At 40.0% G+C, this 17873-nt stretch overlaps 2 protein-coding genes and 2 long non-coding RNA genes across 9 annotated transcripts in view; 2 read left to right on the top strand and 2 right to left on the bottom strand.

The window, feature by feature from the left end:
- dnmt3bb.1 (DNA (cytosine-5-)-methyltransferase 3 beta, duplicate b.1) overlaps positions 1 to 17873 on the top strand; it is a 44835-nt gene that overhangs the window by 14681 nt on the left and 12281 nt on the right. For 3 of the 4 annotated variants that reach the window (XM_028011028.1, XM_028011025.1, XM_028011029.1), the window contains exons 3-6: positions 13419 to 13572; positions 15438 to 15523; positions 15614 to 15751; positions 16218 to 16364. In XM_028011028.1, coding sequence (XP_027866829.1) covers positions 13419 to 13572; positions 15438 to 15523; positions 15614 to 15751; positions 16218 to 16364 — 525 coding nt within the window. The remainder of the gene's footprint in view (positions 1 to 13418; positions 13573 to 15437; positions 15524 to 15613; positions 15752 to 16217; positions 16365 to 17873) is intronic. The other variant, XM_028011027.1, reaches the window with a different exon arrangement.
- On the bottom strand, positions 315 to 1656 carry LOC114140803 (uncharacterized). Of its 2 annotated transcripts, XR_003594687.1 has the most exons (4): positions 1365 to 1656; positions 1118 to 1279; positions 561 to 616; positions 315 to 408 (listed from the first exon to the last, which is right to left on the bottom strand). It is a non-coding gene; the product is annotated as an uncharacterized LOC114140803 (long non-coding RNA). The 2 variants fall into 2 exon arrangements; XR_003594686.1 differs by lacking the exons at positions 315 to 408; positions 561 to 616 and having other exon boundaries at positions 889 to 1279.
- Positions 2021 to 2440, top strand: LOC114140804 (uncharacterized). The gene is made up of 2 exons (XR_003594688.1): positions 2021 to 2152; positions 2247 to 2440. It is a non-coding gene; the product is annotated as an uncharacterized LOC114140804 (long non-coding RNA).
- Positions 3278 to 8118, bottom strand: LOC114140802 (uncharacterized). Of its 2 annotated transcripts, none has more exons than XM_028011031.1 (4): positions 7978 to 8118; positions 6290 to 7825; positions 5289 to 5381; positions 3278 to 3400 (listed from the first exon to the last, which is right to left on the bottom strand). In XM_028011031.1, exons 2-4 carry the CDS (start codon positions 7280 to 7282, stop codon positions 3368 to 3370), a joined length of 1119 nt encoding a protein of 372 aa, XP_027866832.1. In that variant the 5' UTR covers positions 7283 to 7825; positions 7978 to 8118; the 3' UTR covers positions 3278 to 3367. The 2 variants fall into 2 exon arrangements, with proteins under 2 accessions (XP_027866832.1, XP_027866831.1); XM_028011030.1 differs by lacking the exon at positions 3278 to 3400 and adding an exon at positions 3651 to 3804 and having other exon boundaries at positions 4037 to 5381.

Below are 17873 nucleotides of genomic sequence, written 5' to 3'. Positions count from 1 at the left end.
TATCCAAACAGTTCTTAAAGTCTAGCTAGGTTCGGCTACTGGAGGAGATGGCAATTTGTAAAGCACAGAGACAGTAAGATGGTGCAAATTGGTGAGTTGTATTTAATATTTACAATATATATACACATTAGTCCATAGTTTAAAGGAAAAAACAAGTTAAAGTTCCTTATACCAAGGACGTCCACCAGTCTTTGTTGATGATGAAAAAACCCAAAATAATCCACTTCCTTCAATGGGGACTTGAGCTGATCCTCCAATTAGTTCGGAAGAATGTTCCCAGATAAGTCTTGTGTTTCTGGATCCTGCTTATTTTAGCTCGCCAGTCTGGTCAGTGAAACCAGACAATCCTTGCTATTGTCAAGATCCCTCCAGCCACTCCTTGCGCGAGGGATCTGCAACGCACCTGGCCTGTACAAACAGACCTAATTAATCAGTACATGTACAGAAGTTTCATAAGTATATATAACTTATGCAACCAATATTGTTACGTAACAAATCAATATACAATCACAACAGGCTGGAAGGCTAGTGCTAGCATACTAGCTCCCGACCACACTCACCAGTTCCTTCTTGACTAACCGTGATTCTTGCAACGCTTGGTTGAGTAATCACCCGGCTGCAAGTTAACATAATTACACGATTGAAAAATAGACAATAAAGATCTGAAACCTCTTTGGAAACAGACCAGTCCTACCTGCACGTCAGAGTCCCGCAGCGGTTCTGCCTAAGCTGCGATTTGCAACCATATAAACTGTGCTATCAATTTAGGACGCTGATGTGCAGCTGTCGCATGACGTCAGAGTCACGCGAGAACACTATTGTTCTCGCCTGGTTGGTGTTAAATAAATTAAAGGGGAAGAGGAAAACATTTAATTAAACCTTTTTTTCTTTTTAAATAAATCTAACAAAATGGAAAATAAAATAAATAAATTAAACCTAATATAGAAAATGATCCTGGTTACATCCTCCCCTCTTTAATTCCTGCACGTCTCGTTGCAGGGTTATTTAAATTAATTTTCTTTCTTGATATTCACATTAGAAACTTGACTAAGAGCCTCAGTGTACACATTTGCCAAACCATGCAATAGAGCCTGAACTACTGAAATGAGTGGCTTACCCAACACAGGATATGTTAGACGACTAGGAGGTTGACGCTGTCGATCTGATCGCCTGGGCAATGTTTCAGACTCAACTGAGTTATAGGGTGAGCTGACACTTGCAGGACCTATAGATGACTCAGATTGAACAACCAGACGATCCTCAGCATCAGGTTCTTGAACTGTAATCATGTGTTCGTCAGGTATTTCTCCCTCCAGGTGTACTTCCACAGCCTCAGCCACATGTGGTTCGGAAAGTTCCTCTACCTGTTCTACAGGTAGCTTGTCTTCATGGTGAGACAGTGATGAATCAGTTGTTAAACAGGATTCTTCATTTTCAGATGGACTAGCAGTCTCAAGGTCTGTGCTCTGAATTAGAGGTACAGAATACTCTGATGCTTCAGCATCACTTTGAACCAAAGGTGAAATGGGCTGCAAAGTCATGAATTCCGGTGATGACTTAAATTTTCTCACCTTCACATGGGATCTGGTTGGGAGTAGGATGGAAACTTCTGGCACATATGGCTCAGCATCCTCATCCTCCTCCATCACATCAGGAACATCTCGATGGCAAACATCCTGGCTGCGAGTCTTTCGTTGTGAGGCAGGCATGGAGATGGAAGGGTCGTCTGTGGAGCAATCTGGCAGGAAGCCACAAGGAAGCAACAGGTCTCTATGTAAAGTACGAGTTGGTCCCTCTTTGTGTTCAGGTTGTACAGTGTAAACTGGTACATTTTCAGCTCTGCCAACAACTTTGTACACCCCATGCTCCCATCTATCTGCCAGCTTGTGCTTACCCCTCAGACGGATGTTGCGAACCAGTACTCGATCTCCTATCTCCAAACTGCATGGTGTAATTTTCTGATCAAAACGGATCTTGTTCTTTCCAGCTGACTTAAGGGCATTCTCAGAAGCTAGTTTGTAGCTTTCTTTCAGGCTGGATTGCAGATTCTTAACATACTCTGAATAAGAAATGGATGATTGTTCTCTGACGGGTAAACCAAAAGCCAAATCCACAGGAAGACGAGGACAACGACCAAACATGAGTTCATAAGGTGTGAACCCTGTTACCACATTTCTTGTACAGTTATATGCATGTACTAAAGGTTTGACATACTCTCGCCATTTTGACTTTTGTTTCATTTCCAGGGTTCCAAGCATATTGAGCAGAGTGCGGTTGAAGCGCTCGACTGGATTCCCTCGTGGGTGGTACGGGGTAGTACGGCTTTTCTTCATGCCTACAACTTCACAGAGCTCTTTAATGAGCTTGGACTCAAAATCTGTACCCTGGTCTGAATGTATACGCTCTGGAATTCCATAATAAACCATAAATTCATTCCAGAGGTACTTTGCAACTGTCTTTGCCTTCTGGTTGGGGGTAGCAATAGCAACTGCAAATTTGGTGAAGTGATCAGTAAGAACAAGAATGTCTTTAGTATTACTACTGTCAGGTTCAATGGTTAAAAAGTCCATACATAGTAGTTCAAGTGGTCGGCTTGTTTGAATATTTATTAATGGAGCTGCTCTTTCTATTTGAGCTTTACGCCTTACGCAACGACCACAGGTTTTTACAAAGGTCTCCACCTCTAATGTCATTTTGGGCCAAAAAAAGCGTTGGCGCACCAGATCAATTGTTCTTTCGATGCCCATATGCCCCATATCATGGTGCAAGCTCTTTAAAACAGCTGGTCGTAACTTGGGCGGTAGGATTAGCTGGTAGATAAGTTTATCTCCATCATGTCTTCTCCGATATACGATTCCATCCACCAACTCTAACCTGTTCCACTCTCTCAGGAGCAGAGGAAGGTCAGGTAGCTCCTCTCGAACTGATGGAAGGACCTTCTCACCAGTCTCCAGTTGATGAATGACCTCACGAATAGCAGGGTCAGCTTGTTGCTCTTCTTGGAGATCGCCCTGAGATAGAGAGGGGATTAGAGGCAAACCATGCAACTCTTCATTGCTGAACCCACCAGGGATGGAGTTAACAGAGACAGATAGAGATTCAACCAGTGCGACAGATCGACTTAGTTCAGTTTGGTTCTGTGTTCGGATTATACAACTCTGACAGATGGCATCCACAATTTCAGGGGAAATGTCATGGGTGTTTTTACCATTACCCAACTGACTGGTCAGATGTTGAATGAGCTCTCTCTCTCGGCAGTGCTGGTCACTAGAAATATCTTCATGTGAGCGTCGGGACAGAGCATCAGCATCCAAATTCTGTTTTCCAGCACGGTACTGCAATTGGAATGAGTAGGTAGACAGTGCTGCTAGCCACCGGTGACCTGTAGCATCCAGCTTGGCTGAAGAAAGAACATAGGTGAGAGGGTTACTATCTGTGACAACTGTAAAGTTAGTCCCATAGAGGTAATCATGAAACTTTTCAGTAACACTCCACTTCAGAGCCAAAAACTCCAGTTTATGAGCAGGATATTTTGACTCACTGACCGACAGGCCTCGGCTAGCAAAAGCAATAACGCGCAGCTTGCCCTCCTGCTCTTGGTACAATACTGCTCCCAACCCATTTGTACTGGCATCAGTATGTAAGATGTATGGCAGTTGTGGATTGGCAAATCCAAGAACAGGTGCTGTAGTCAATTTGGAAATGACTGTTTCAAAGGCAATCTGCTGATGGCTAGTCCATTTATCTCCAAAGGATTTCTTTGGATCCGAATACTTTCCTTCTGGATTCTTCAGCTTTGCAGGACTGCGGGCAGGAGGATAACCACGGGTTAATTCATTAAGTGGTTTGACAATAGCGGCATAGTCTTTAATAAATCTTCGGTAATATCCAGCAAAACCCAGAAAAGATCGCAACTCTTTAAGGTTGCGGGGGACTGGCCAGGATTTTAAAGAATCAATCTTTTCTGGATCAGTTTCAACTCCTTTTTCAGAGATAATGTGTCCCAAATAACGTACAGATGACTGAAAAAACTTACATTTCTCTGGAGAGAGCTTTAGTCCAAACTGCTTCAACCGGGAGAGCACACGCAGCAACCGTTCCTCATGCTCTTCCAGAGTGGCAGAGAAGATGATGATGTCATCGAGGAAGACAAGGACTTCTTTAAGATGCAGATCTCCCATGCATCTCTCCATTAGCCGCTGAAACGTGCTAGGTGCATTTGTAATTCCTTGCGGCATCCTGTTCCACTCCCAAAATCCAAGGGGAGTTACAAAAGCTGTTTTAGCCTTATCTTCTTCTGCCATCTCTATTTGATAATAGCCAGATTTTAAATCCAATACAGTGAACCATTTGGATCCTGTCAAAGCACAAAAAGATTCTTCCAAATTAGGAAGGGCATATGCGTCTTTGATAGTTTGCAGATTCAGTTTCCTGTAATCTATGCATAGCCGGACGGAACCATTACGTTTCCGAACCACAACTATTGGAGAGGAAAATGGTGATTTAGACTCTCTTATGATGCCAGCTCCAAACAGATCTCTAAGATGTTCACGGACTGCCTCCAGATCTTGGGGATGGATTGGCCTTGCTCTGTGTTTAAAAGGCGTTTCCTCATTAAGTTTAATGGTATGTTTAACTGCATCTGTACAGCCAAAATCCATATCATGATGAGAAAATACTTCAGGCATGCTGTTCATTTTGTTGATAATATGTTCTTTCCACTCAGGTGGAATAGGAGAGTCTCCAAAGTTAAACTCCAAAGTGGTTCGTTGTGAGGTTTGAGATGTGATTTGTTGTGACAAAACAGTAGGTGCCGACCCAATGTCTGCAATAATAGTTAATGGTGATATAGACACCTCTTGCTCTGATTCATTCTTCATGATCACTGGGACTTTATATGGTGGATGCCGTGGCAATGTAATTAGACAACTCTGAACACATAAGCCCCCTGGTAAAGGTGAGCTAGGGTGTTCAACAATGGCCCACTTATCTGCAGATGGAGGGGTGTTTTTAACAGAACCCTCCAAGACAATAGTTTGACCAGGTGAAATAAGGACTGGAGTGGTGCTTAATAGCCTGACAGTTCCTGCATTTCCTGATTGATTTTGCTGGTGTTTTAACTGTAGCAGTTTCAGGACCGCTCGATATCCTTGGGCCATGGGTTGGAATTGTACATGGTTACCGCTAAGATGTTGTTCATACAGTGGCTCTAGTGTGTTCATGCCAATAAGTACATCAGATGGCCTATCAGGACTAGTATCTGGGACCACCAGAGCGAGAGTTGGTACCTCTGTGTTTACTCCTATGAAATCTTCAGGGAATGTGATGACCAGCTCCACGTACCCCAGATACGGAACAGACTGTCCAGCAGCACCTTCAACCTGTAACAAATTATCCAGAGGCATTACAGGTTGGTGGCTTAGCTTATCATTATAGAAAGAAACTGGGATAGTTGTCACCTGTGAACCAGTGTCTAAAAGGCAGTTACACACATGACCATCAATGTCAACAACAGCAGCACACTTTGATCCAATCAGACCTTTGGGTAGCTGACTGGGTAGTTTATTAGCTTGCAGTTCTTTACATTCCACAGCCTTGTTTTCAAAAAAAGGACTGGTTTGACTGAGACTGGTTCCAGTTCGTCCCACAACAGGAACCATGCCTAGTTTAACTTCTTCTGCAAGACGGTCTGCTGTCGCTGCGCAAACTGTTTCCTTTTTCTGGCAACAAGAGCAGGGTTTGGTTCATTATTACATTGTGGCTTAATATGACCATTTTCACCACACCTGAAACAATAACCAGGTTTAACCTGAACTGGTGGGTACTGTTGAGATGTCACTGTATTGCCCCCTTTTACACCCTGCTTACTGTGTGTTACCTTAGGTTGTGATGTAATCCTTGGCTGGGTGGTGGTGGATGTTAACTTAGCCAGCTGCTGCTGTACATCTGTCAGTTGTTCTGCCAACTGCTGAGTCAATCTGGTTAAAGCAGCAACTGCTCCACCATCACCTGTATCAACACAAGTCAATCGCGCATGACTGACTACTTTTTGTTTGGTGGACCCCAAATATTGTTTCATCCGGGAAGTTTTAGCTGCCTCCCGGTCCTCTTCGGTACGCAGAAGCAATAGCAGTTCAGAGAAACTAGGTGGGACCAGTTTCTTTTGTTTTAATTGGAGTTCAGCAATCAAAGTGTTGTCCCAACAACCCCTACAGAACTGGCTTATGAGATGTCGGTTTACATCCTTGGCCAACACACCACCTCGTTTCAGGGCTAAATTTAATGCTACCTGCAGCCGCTGGAGGTATGAAGATGGCTTCTCCCCTGCATCTTGGAAAGTGTCCATGAATTTTGCAAAAAGTTCTTCTCCATCTTGTACTGTGCCATATGCCGAATCCAATATGTTCAGATACACTGTAGGTGGAGTATCTGAACTTAAATGTTTCAGCATATCAGCGGCTGGGGGAAGTAAACTCTCCACGATCCTCCTCGATCTCTGAAGCTCAGAAACTGATGGGTCTTTTAATAGCAGATCCACTCCTGAATGCCAGGTCTCATAGTCTGCTTCATGTGCTGGTCTAGGCAGCCGTCCAGAAAACACTCGGAGCCTTTGTAGATGGTAAGCACTTTCCTCAGTTTTCATAATGTGTTCCACCACGTAGCGCTGGACTTCAAGTGGTTGGATATCACCATCATGAAGAGAAGGTTTCTGTCGTGAAGTAGATTGCTGCTCACTTCTCAGTCTGGGAACTTTAGGATCAGCGGTAGTTGACAACGTTGGCTCTTTCTTCATTGTTGGATCTGCAGATGCTGCCGTAACCTCAGACTTCTCATCAGGATCCTCCATCTTAGCAGCTGAGTGAAGTTCAGCAACTGATTGTCCAATCTGAGTCATCGTGGATTTTAACACCTCTGCAAAGTTCACTCCAGAATGCTTTGCAAGTTTCTGTAACTCAAGTAAATAAGAATTAGTTTTATTCCGTGCAACATGTTCTGCATATACAACAGCTAATTCAGAAATAAAAAATGTATCTGACTTCTCAGCTGATTTGAATGCATATGGTAGAATTGAACGCAATTCAGCTACTACTGTACCACTGCTAAATTCAACCACAAGCTGGCCCTCAAACTCAGAATCCGCTTCAGAAATGATTTCAGTCTTTGTTATCTTACCATATTGTTTCAAAAAGTCAAATACTTCCTCTTTATCATCTTCACCTGAAATGCCTTCAACCAAAACAGAGTTGGGAATTTTTACATCAAGGTTTTGAAATTCATCCATATTGGTGATGACAGGAGGAAAAAATAAATTTGTGTTTAACAAAATGCCAACAACCTCCTGGCTAGCTCGCCAAGTAATGTAACCCACATTGCGTTCAAGGATTAACAAGATTTTAAATAATCAGAATTAAAATTTATCCAAACAGTTCTTAAAGTCTAGCTAGGTTCGGCTACTGGAGGAGATGGCAATTTGTAAAGCACAGAGACAGTAAGATGGTGCAAATTGGTGAGTTGTATTTAATATTTACAATATATATACACATTAGTCCATAGTTTAAAGGAAAAAACAAGTTAAAGTTCCTTATACCAAGGACGTCCACCAGTCTTTGTTGATGATGAAAAAAACCCAAAATAATCCACTTCCTTCAATGGGGACTTGAGCTGATCCTCCAATTAGTTCGGAAGAATGTTCCCAGATAAGTCTTGTGTTTCTGGATCCTGCTTATTTTAGCTCGCCAGTCTGGTCAGTGAAACCAGACAATCCTTGCTATTGTCAAGATCCCTCCAGCCACTCCTTGCGCGAGGGATCTGCAACGCACCTGGCCTGTACAAACAGACCTAATTAATCAGTACATGTACAGAAGTTTCATAAGTATATATAACTTATGCAACCAATATTGTTACGTAACAAATCAATATACAATCACAACAGGCTGGAAGGCTAGTGCTAGCATACTAGCTCCCGACCACACTCACCAGTTCCTTCTTGACTAACCGTGATTCTTGCAACGCTTGGTTGAGTAATCACCCGGCTGCAAGTTAACATAATTACACGATTGAAAAATAGACAATAAAGATCTGAAACCTCTTTGGAAACAGACCAGTCCTACCTGCACGTCAGAGTCCCGCAGCGGTTCTGCCTAAGCTGCGATTTGCAACCATATAAACTGTGCTATCAATTTAGGACGCTGATGTGCAGCTGTCGCATGACGTCAGAGTCACGCGAGAACACTATTGTTCTCGCCTGGTTGGTGTTAAATAAATTAAAGGGGAAGAGGAAAACATTTAATTAAACCTTTTTTTCTTTTTAAATAAATCTAACAAAATGGAAAATAAAATAAATAAATTAAACCTAATATAGAAAATGATCCTGGTTACAGAAGCAAAACTTAAACTGCTGCTGTGGAAGGTTGTTGCTAGGTAACCAAAGTTGGGGGAACTTTGAAGCTGCTTCTTACCCAGCAGGTTGTTGCTAGGCAACCACAGAGCGAGAGAGTGAGTTGATTCCACCAACCTAGCTTAGCTGCAAAGCTGTTTTCCAAACATAGTTTTTTAAATTACGGTAGTACATTCATCTTGAATTGTGAGTTGTTTTAACTTAGCACTGTAATTTAAACCAAGTAATTATTTCAAAACATGGAAGAAAACATTTCCGTTGTTGTTTTTAAGTCAGATAGGAACGACTCGAGAGCTAGCTCTAAAAGTTCATGGAAGTGTGACGTCACATGAGAAATATGTACTTCACACTGTACTTCAATATGTATTGACGTAAACTGTGTCCGAATTCAAGGTCTGCATCCTTCGAAGGTCAACGACGTCGACCGGGTTCTTCCAAGGCCGTGAATAAACGATGACCGGAAGAGAAAAGCTGTGAATTCGGACAGGTTTAGCCTTCACCCATTGTCCCCGCCCCCACCTCAGCGTAACTCATGTTGCCTAGCAACAGTGACAGCATGAAGCAGAGAGCAGCGAAGAAAAAAAACAACAGAGCTGAAGTTTGTTTTTTAGTCATGTTTTACTCCTGATTTCTTCCTTTTATAGTAAATGCTGTTCATAGTGAAAAATAAATCTGTTATTTGATTCTAAAATGTTCAAACATGTATTGCACATTTCCAGCACGAATAAATATAAGCAAATTCTTCATTTTCACATATAATACTCTCCGAATCTGGGATAAGTCATTACAGTTAAATAAAACTAGTTTGTTTGAAGGCTTAACTTTAATCAATCAAACCGTTTAGCTCAGGAATAAATTAATTACTTTAGTAAACCAAACATTTTTCAGCCAGATATTACGTGTGAATAATATCGGTGTTTAACTTCCACTCATTGGGGAAAGCTAGCGGGAGTTTTTATAACAATGTGCCAGGAGTCAGACGTTTTCCTCTGGTAAATCGAACCTGAGCCGCCCGGCCAGCTGGCAGCTGGCGAGGGGAGCCGGCTGTTAACGCAGCGGGAGCAGACATGTCCGAAAATGTCAGAGCAGGTGATGTTTTGGTGAACCAAGCAGATATTTGAGACTTACACACTTACATTCTCGCCTAAAAATATTGTACAAAAGGCGTCTTAAAATTTGGACAGGCCTTGTCGCCGCGCTTTGACGTAATCGGCCTACAAATCCGTCCTTCGAAGGATTCAGACCCTGAATTAAGGCACAGCTGTAGTTTGTTCTTGTTGGCTCGTGACCTCTGACCTTCACTGAGTCAGTGAGGCTTCCAGAGAATTAGCCGTTGTTCTGAAACATCCTGGATAAGTTGTGGATGAGTAATGGTGAGTAAACCTTTTTTTGTGACCGTTCCCTGACTGATAGATGTTCTTTTTTTTTCAGATTGAGGCACAATGTGTTCTCTTTCAGACCTGGAGGTTTGCTTCATGTTGCCAGACAGGTTTTAAATGATCTCTTTGGTCTGGCAGCAGTCAGGAATGGGTGTGGGTAGTGGAAGTTATTCATAACAATGTTCTTAATCACAACTTATCTATTATTTAACAGCTTTTTCATAGAAAATCTAAGAGAAATATGCATTTTCTGCTGTGGATTTGGACCCGGCTTTTGCACTTTGTTTTTCCCAGGCTACCTGACACCTGAAGTAAACTTTGGGTGACCTGCTTTGGTAACTTCATGTCCTGCAAGTCTCTGCAGCATTTTGAGTTTCTCTGTATATTTTTACTGAGAATCCCCGTATAACTCAGCGGCCCAGGCTGCGGTCTGATGCTAAAGTGGCTGCAGGTATCTCTGCAGAGGTATCTATGATTTATTGTTATTTAACACAGATTATAAAGAGTTTATATGGTGTACATTGATAATTATTATGATACTTTATGTGTGGTTGTTATAAACAATTGTCATTGTTACTATTTTTATTATTATTAGATTTTTATTATTATTTATTCTGACAAGAACATCAAGTAGAATACAACCATGTTATCGGCTGCAGAACACAGCTACTCTAAAGTTAATTCCTGCTACTTTACAATCGCAGGTTCACATAAATATTCACGTTATGGGATGGAATTACGATGGAGATTAAAACAAAAACTAACTTTGTCTCTAAATAAACTGCATGCATTCAGAGGGAAACAACATCCACCTCTTCCACAGGACAACATTATGAAAGACGAGGATCTAAGGAGCACAAACAATTTAACAACAATACCACAGAAGAAGAAGTAGAGAGGAGGGGCTCCCTGTCTCAAAGTCACACGCTTAAAACAATGATGGTGGTTTCTAAAATGTTTACAGTCAGGCATAGTAACAATCAGGAAAAATTACATTTTGTGTAATTATAACAAAATAAAAATACAACTTGGTGTTAAGCTTACACCATTAGCATTAGCAGGAGCTAACACCATTAGCAGGAGCTAACACCATTAGCAGGAGCTATACGCTCTCCTTTCCAGTTAGCATATCCAAGCAGTAGCAGCACAAACAACAGACTTTTTTTATCCGACTCTCTCCTCTTCCTCTCTTTGGTCCTCCTCATCTTCATTTTCCATCGTCATGGAAATGAAGAGGCATTACCTTCTAACTGAATGTTCAAATTGAAAGTACTAAATGTTACTCAATACACAATAATGCATTGCAGTGTAGACAACATGGTGACAATATCTTAATTTACACTGATAAAAACTAAACAACCAGTTTTTTAAAATAAATGTTTCCCAAATAAAGTTTGTTTTTATAGCTAATGCTGGGTCACACAGAGGAATGCCCACAAACTTAGCTGCCAGAACCACTTCTTTATAAAAGTGCTGATTAATTTAATTTGATTTGTAGTTTCTGCTTGCTACTTTAGTTAAATCCTGTGGAAGATGTTCCTAATGTTTTCCCATTAGCATTTTAAAAGCCATAATTACGGTAGTTAGTTTTTTTCTATAGCATACCAGAAAAACTAATGCATAGATTGGGGTTATGTAAGTTCAGGTTTTATGGACTCAACAGAAATGCGTAACCCCTCCTTTAAAAGAAGAGAGGCGATGATGAATAGAGCTCTGAGGGTTTTGATGAGTACCTTCACAACTATTTCCCAGTGATCCTCTCTATAAACAGGCACAATTTAAATAAACAGCTCGCTCCCTGAGGCAGCTGCCGTGTAACTTCAGCATTTACTGTTTGTTTTGAGTCAGGCAGACTCAGAGTCTGCGCCTTTTATCATTTTATCTAAATGTCTAAATGTCAGGAGCAACAAAAGCAAGATTACAAGAAACCCACAAAACGCTGTACCTCAACGTCCGAGCAGAACTACAAAACTGAAGCTGGTGTTTAGTGACAGTTTTTAAGGATCACAGACTGAATTTCATCCTATGTGGGTAAAATTTTAAAATACTTGTCAAAACTGAGCTTGATTATTCTGTGCTTTTGGTGAAAATCTGAGATTTTATGGCGTTTTTGCTCCATTTTTATATCAAAGTGTGGCATCCATCTTGTAGAGACATCTTTTATATTTCTACACTGTAAAAACACAAAGTATCACCAAGTACTTTGTGTTTCTAGTGCAAATAACTTATTATACTTGTTCTAAGTCAATAATTGATTAAAAAAAAACTTGTCCCATTGGCAGATTGTTTCACTTATAAAATATATATTTTCTTCCAAGTTATAAGTGAAACAATCAAATTTTTTATCGATATTAAAGAAGTATTGACAGAAAATAAGCTCCTATATCTTGCTGATTAGTTACTAAGCTAAGATATTTACACTAGAAACTAACTAAAATTACTTGATAAGACTTTTTGTGTTTTATAGCATTCAAGCTGTGCACATTTAGCAGCTGATTTATTTACTTTTCTTGGCAAAGCAGCTCAATCTCAGTCAGACTGGATTAGGATGGACCTTTTTCCTGTCATTTATCATTATATAGTGAAGAATTTCTTACATTAAGGATTTGGATTTAATGTGACAATCATGATGACGTGCTAAACCCCTCAAAGCTAACAGCATTGTTGTAACTGTTATTTTTACCATTTTCTTCACTGTTCCATGAGAGCATCAATAAATACAAATGAATTTAAAAATATGATGAAATGTGTTTTTCACACAAAGAGCAGAACATTCAGTCTGTCACAGTTTTATATTTTCAGGCTTGATGTTTATTTTGTGTTTATTAATAAGTGGTCGCTGATTAGATTAGCTATCGCTGCTCTTAGCTAATCTAACACAACCATGGTTGATTAGTTAATTTAAACACCTGCTCTACTGATGATCTGTCAGCGAGTTGGTGTTTAGGTCGCCTTTGTTTTTTAAATGAACCAAAACACAGAATTCCACAGCACATCTATATGTTGCGGTTGTCATAGTCAAGCTAGCATAACTCACTTACCTTCCTTTCCCTCGCTATTTTTTGTGTAATTTAAACTTTTACCTGATCTTATTTAGTTGATACAGTGTTGACAATTAGTAGCAAAGCAAGATTTAGCGCGTTAAGTTGGACAACTTGACAGGTAAAACCAATGCTAGTCATCATTAGCAAGCATCGTGTTTGCAAAGTATCCCTTTCCCACACTGGATAAGTAGCATTTTGAAACATTGATCTAATTTTTATCTGCATGTTTTGGGTCGTTGTTCTGCTGGAAGGTAAAACTCCACCCCTCAAAATGTAACAAATGTTGCCGTTTTGGTCCCCAATCAAACCGAATCTGCCAGAATATCATTTGTCTTAACTTAATGTTCTCAGTGCAGATGTGGTTTTTATTACTTTTACTATAATAAAATATATTCAATAAACATTTTAAAGGTGGTTTGTCTCCAACAGCTGCGTTTGATGAATTTTTGTCATCATCTTGCTTTATTACATTGTTGATTTAAAAATCATTTTGACAGTCTGCCCAGCCTCGCTCCCTAGCGCCCTCTGAGGTGTGGTGGGTTCACTGCGATATTCATCTCGTAAACACCTGATCTGATCAGAGTATTTTCTCCTCAGGCAGCAGTGAATGGAGATACGCCCCTTATTGCCGAGGGCCTATCAGAGAACGACAGCGGCGTTGAGTTGACCAGTGACAACAGCCCGCTGACTGCAGCGGAGCCGCCCTCGCCCTTCTGCCCCAAACAGAGCGGGGGCGCCGCATCGCCGCAAGGTACGTACCCAACACATCCACAGTTTTAACACTCTCAAAACTCTCAATAAACGGTTATAAACTGAACCAACAGAGGCAATGTGTTGCTGTTTATTGGTTTTGGGGTAATTATTGTGTTAAAAATTGATGGATTATGACCAAAACATGACATTGTGCAACTTCACTGTCATGCCAATGTCAATGGAGGTTTAAAAATCACACCAAGTGTTTAAAATGTGGACATCTGGAGCCACTTTGGGTTTTATAGCAATGCAGTAAAAGCAGAAAGTAATGAAATAAAACACAAGAGGTATTAAACTGAGGATTAGGAAGCCAGACGATTCTGCTCTGCGGAGGAGAAGTCAGAGTTGAATATGTTTCGACATGCAGTTACTGTAAAAATTAAAAATTACATCCACCCATTGTGAGCATTAATCTGAGGCTTTTATGCTGCATTTCTACCATTATTTCTCCAAAGTGACATAATTATAAACCAAATAACTTTTGATTTGTTGTGGATTTTCTGGTCTAAATTAGGCGTACAAATTTAAATGTTTATAAACATAAAACCCCAATGTTAACACGTTGCAGGGAAACCAGTTATTTTTTTAAGTGCTCCACAGTCTCTTGGCCAATTTTGATTATTGGAACATATTATTTAAATCGTTTAGTTTCCTGCCACTTTAATTGACATTCCAGAAATCTCTGATAATTTTGAGGTTTGGACTTTGGAAAGGTAACTCCAGAAGCCCATTGTTAGCCAGTTTTAACCATTTCAAAACCAGTTAGGACTCATATTTGGAAAATTTCTCCCAAATGTGTCCAAGTTTCAACCCTCTGACCAAACCTCTCAGGAGACACCAGGTCTAACCTGACATGAACTGGAACTCCAGTTTCATTTTCTGCAGAACTGCTGAAATTAGTTTAGCTAATATGCTAATACGCTAATAATTCCTTAATATTGAAGAAAATGTTAGTTCTACTGGAAGATTATTTCACTTATAACATGAAAAAAATGTTTTGTAATGAGTAAAATAATGGAACTAGTATTTTTTAATCAATATTTAGGAATTATTCACTTAAAATAAGCTCCTATATCTCGCTGAAACAATTAGCTTTGTCTTATTTGCACTAAACACTGAATAGAAATTTGTGGTTAGGGCTTGTGTTTTTGCAGTGTAGGGGTTTATGCTTTAATATCTTTAAGGTTTTTACCGTCTATGTAATTTTTTACATGTTTTTCTACATTTAAATAATAGAGTGAAATTGTAGGTTTAATTGTTTAAGTCCAGCCCTTGTTTATGTTGCAGCTCTAACTGAATCACAGTCTTCAAATAAATTTCATAATAAATTTTGCTGGATGGTAAATTGTCCTAGAAGTTATTGCGATAAACGATAATATTGTTGTTTTGAGAGCATTTTCAACTAATCCAACAGTAAATGCAAAGTAATAATGCAAGAACTCATCCTCAAAGATCAACAAACTTTAAAATCTAATGAACATTTAACCCTGGAACTGGAAGACATTTTAAATATTCAGAATAAATAAAATTAATTATGAAGACTTTGTAAACAAAATTATCCTTCAAAAAAAGGTCTAGTTGAGACCAGACTGAAGACTTTTATCATCCAGTTTTTGGTAGAAAGAGAAAAATCCTGCAAATATAAATTATTGAGTTTCTTTTAATTTATTATGGGGTTAATTGGTTTATTTCTTATTGAGACATTCCTCGTCTTCAGTATAGAAAATGTTCATTAGAGCAGTTTAGATCCAAGATGAAGGGAAGAGTCTTGAAGGTATTCCTTTTTGTTGCACCATCTGTTTGACCTTCTGCTGCTATCTCCGTCTCCCCCGTCTCGCTTTCTGCTCCCACATTCTTCGCCAGATGGTAACCAGCGTACGAGAGGAAGCAGGAAGAGGAGCAGGAAGAGGCCCGAGGAGGAGGAACCGGACTGGGACTCCTACAGCCACGTAACGCTACAAGCACATGGAGGCCTCACTTCGTTTGTGCCAACAAATGGAAGAAGCTTTATTTGATTGTTTGTTTGTCTGTTTTTCCAGAAGAAGCCGTCAGGAACGTCTCAGTTGGGCTTGAGGAACAGACCAAGACCAAGAACCATCTACCAGGCCGGCCTGGCGGCAAACCCGCAGACCAAACACCGCAGGCAGAACCGCAAACAGGAGCAAAGCCCAGTCATGGTAAATGCCAGGGACGATCCTCCATTAGCATCGCTATCAGCACATCGCTATCAGCACATCGCTATCGGCACATCGCTATCGGCACATCGCTATCGGCAGATCTTATCGGCCCGATGTGTAAATCTGGGTTACAAAAAAAAAACAATGCTTACACTGCAAAAACATAAAAATGTACCAAGTATTTTTGGCCCAGTTTTTCAGTACAAATATCTTAGTATACTTGAAATAAGACAAAACTAACTTACAAGTAACTTTTTAGCAAGATACAGGAGCTTGTTTTATGTTAGCAATTCCTTAATACTGATGAAAATATTCTAGTTCCACTGGCAGATATATACATATATACATATGTACATATATATATATATATAGATTATAAATATATATTTTATGTACATATATACATAAAATTCTGTAGACTCATGGTAGTTTTTCTATCTAATATTTTGTGTTTTTCCGTGTCCAGTACGCTGCTGGTCCTCGCAGAGCCGCTGGCGTCGTTGCCAGAGAGACGCCAGAGGCGCCATGTTTGGAGCTGATGGAGCAAGACTCCAAAGACTCGGCCCAGAGCAGCAGCACCACGTCCAGCTCCGAGGTCCAGCCAGAATACAATGTGAGCCAAACTGTTTTCCTTCCCTCGGTTCAGGCCGTATTCTGGGTTCATCACATTTCATCCACAGCCCACTGGAACCTCTTTAGACGTTAAAACACTTCCTCTCCTTCAGTAGGTTTACAAAAACACTCACTTTGTTGTTTATCTTTCCAAACTGTCTCCTAGACAGAGGCGGTTCTTAGCGCTGTCAATCATAATCTTGGCGCTGCCAGTTTTTCTCCGTCAGCAGATCCTGCTGTGAATGCTAGGCTAGTTAGCATAGACACAGAAGACAGTGGGTAAACTGTTTTTCTGTAGTGGTGAGTTGTTTTTCCGCCATTAGAACATTTAGTAGCGAGTACATGAGGGTGATTGACAGCGCTAAGCCCTGCCTCCAGCTCTGATTTGTGGTTGTTGGTCATTTCTTCAGCAGCTCAATGAGAAGTTGGAGGATATTGATCTTTTCACAGATCATGTCTCATAACATGGTGTCAGTTTTAACAAACATGTAATAAAACATTTTAGAAAAGTTACTGCAGCTTCAACAGATGAAATGATGAAGTCTAAGAAAGTCCCAGTTGTTTTTTTCTTAGGAATTGTTTCCTCCTGCAACATTTAGCGTTAGCATGCTAATAAAAACGAGCTCCTGATGGATCCGGGCAGGTCTGCAGGCATCCATGTTCCCTGGATGCCCTCTGCGGTTGTTTTCACACAACGTTCTGGCTGAACTCAGCAAAACATCTGCTTGTTAAGTCAGACTGCGACACCCTGCCAAATCGTTTTCTTTGGAAACATTTTAATGACCTGAGTGATAAAAAAAAATGCAATAAAAACACATTAGTTTGCTTTTTCCCCACTTCCTGTTGGCGACTATATTCAAAAGTACAACATTTAAAGCAGAATTTGAAGAAGCTGCAGCCAAAAATCTAAAATTAAATCTGTTTTTGCTGAGTCGTACTGTAGTGCTGAGTCACTGTTTGCTTTCCGCTTTGCCTTTTAACAGACTGGCAGACAGGAATTAAAGACTCAAACCAACAGTTTATTTGGAAAACTAAAACTTTTCATCCGAAGACTCTTGAATGGTTTTAGGACGGAAACCTTTCACACAGAAATCTGATTGTGGTCGCATTTAATTAGTAGCATGAACGACCACGCAAAAAAAAGAAAAAATCTAATTACAGCAAAAAAAAAGTATCAAGAGTGTCGAGACTTTCTGTTTGAACGGAAATAAGACTCAAAAACCAATATGAATAGAACAATAAACTAAAAGGATAAACATAAATGGACTTAACATGTATGGCAACACCTTTCAACCAACAATGAGCACGGAAAAGTTAACTTTATATGGCAAGACTTGCAGAACATAAATGAACAAAAAAGAAGAATTAAAGTATGAACGCAAGTAAAGCCAAAATCCAATAGGAAATATATTTAATTTTCATATATAACAGCAATATCAATATTTTATACCTATTTTAAATACTCGATATATTCGTCTGAAACTTTCCACTGACCTGAAGGACTTTTCTT

Source organism: Xiphophorus couchianus, chromosome 24, assembly GCF_001444195.1.
Source record: "Xiphophorus couchianus chromosome 24, X_couchianus-1.0, whole genome shotgun sequence".
In the NCBI taxonomy this organism is placed as follows: Eukaryota; Metazoa; Chordata; class Actinopteri; order Cyprinodontiformes; family Poeciliidae; genus Xiphophorus; species Xiphophorus couchianus.
This window is presented reverse-complemented; position numbering and strand designations above follow the sequence as displayed.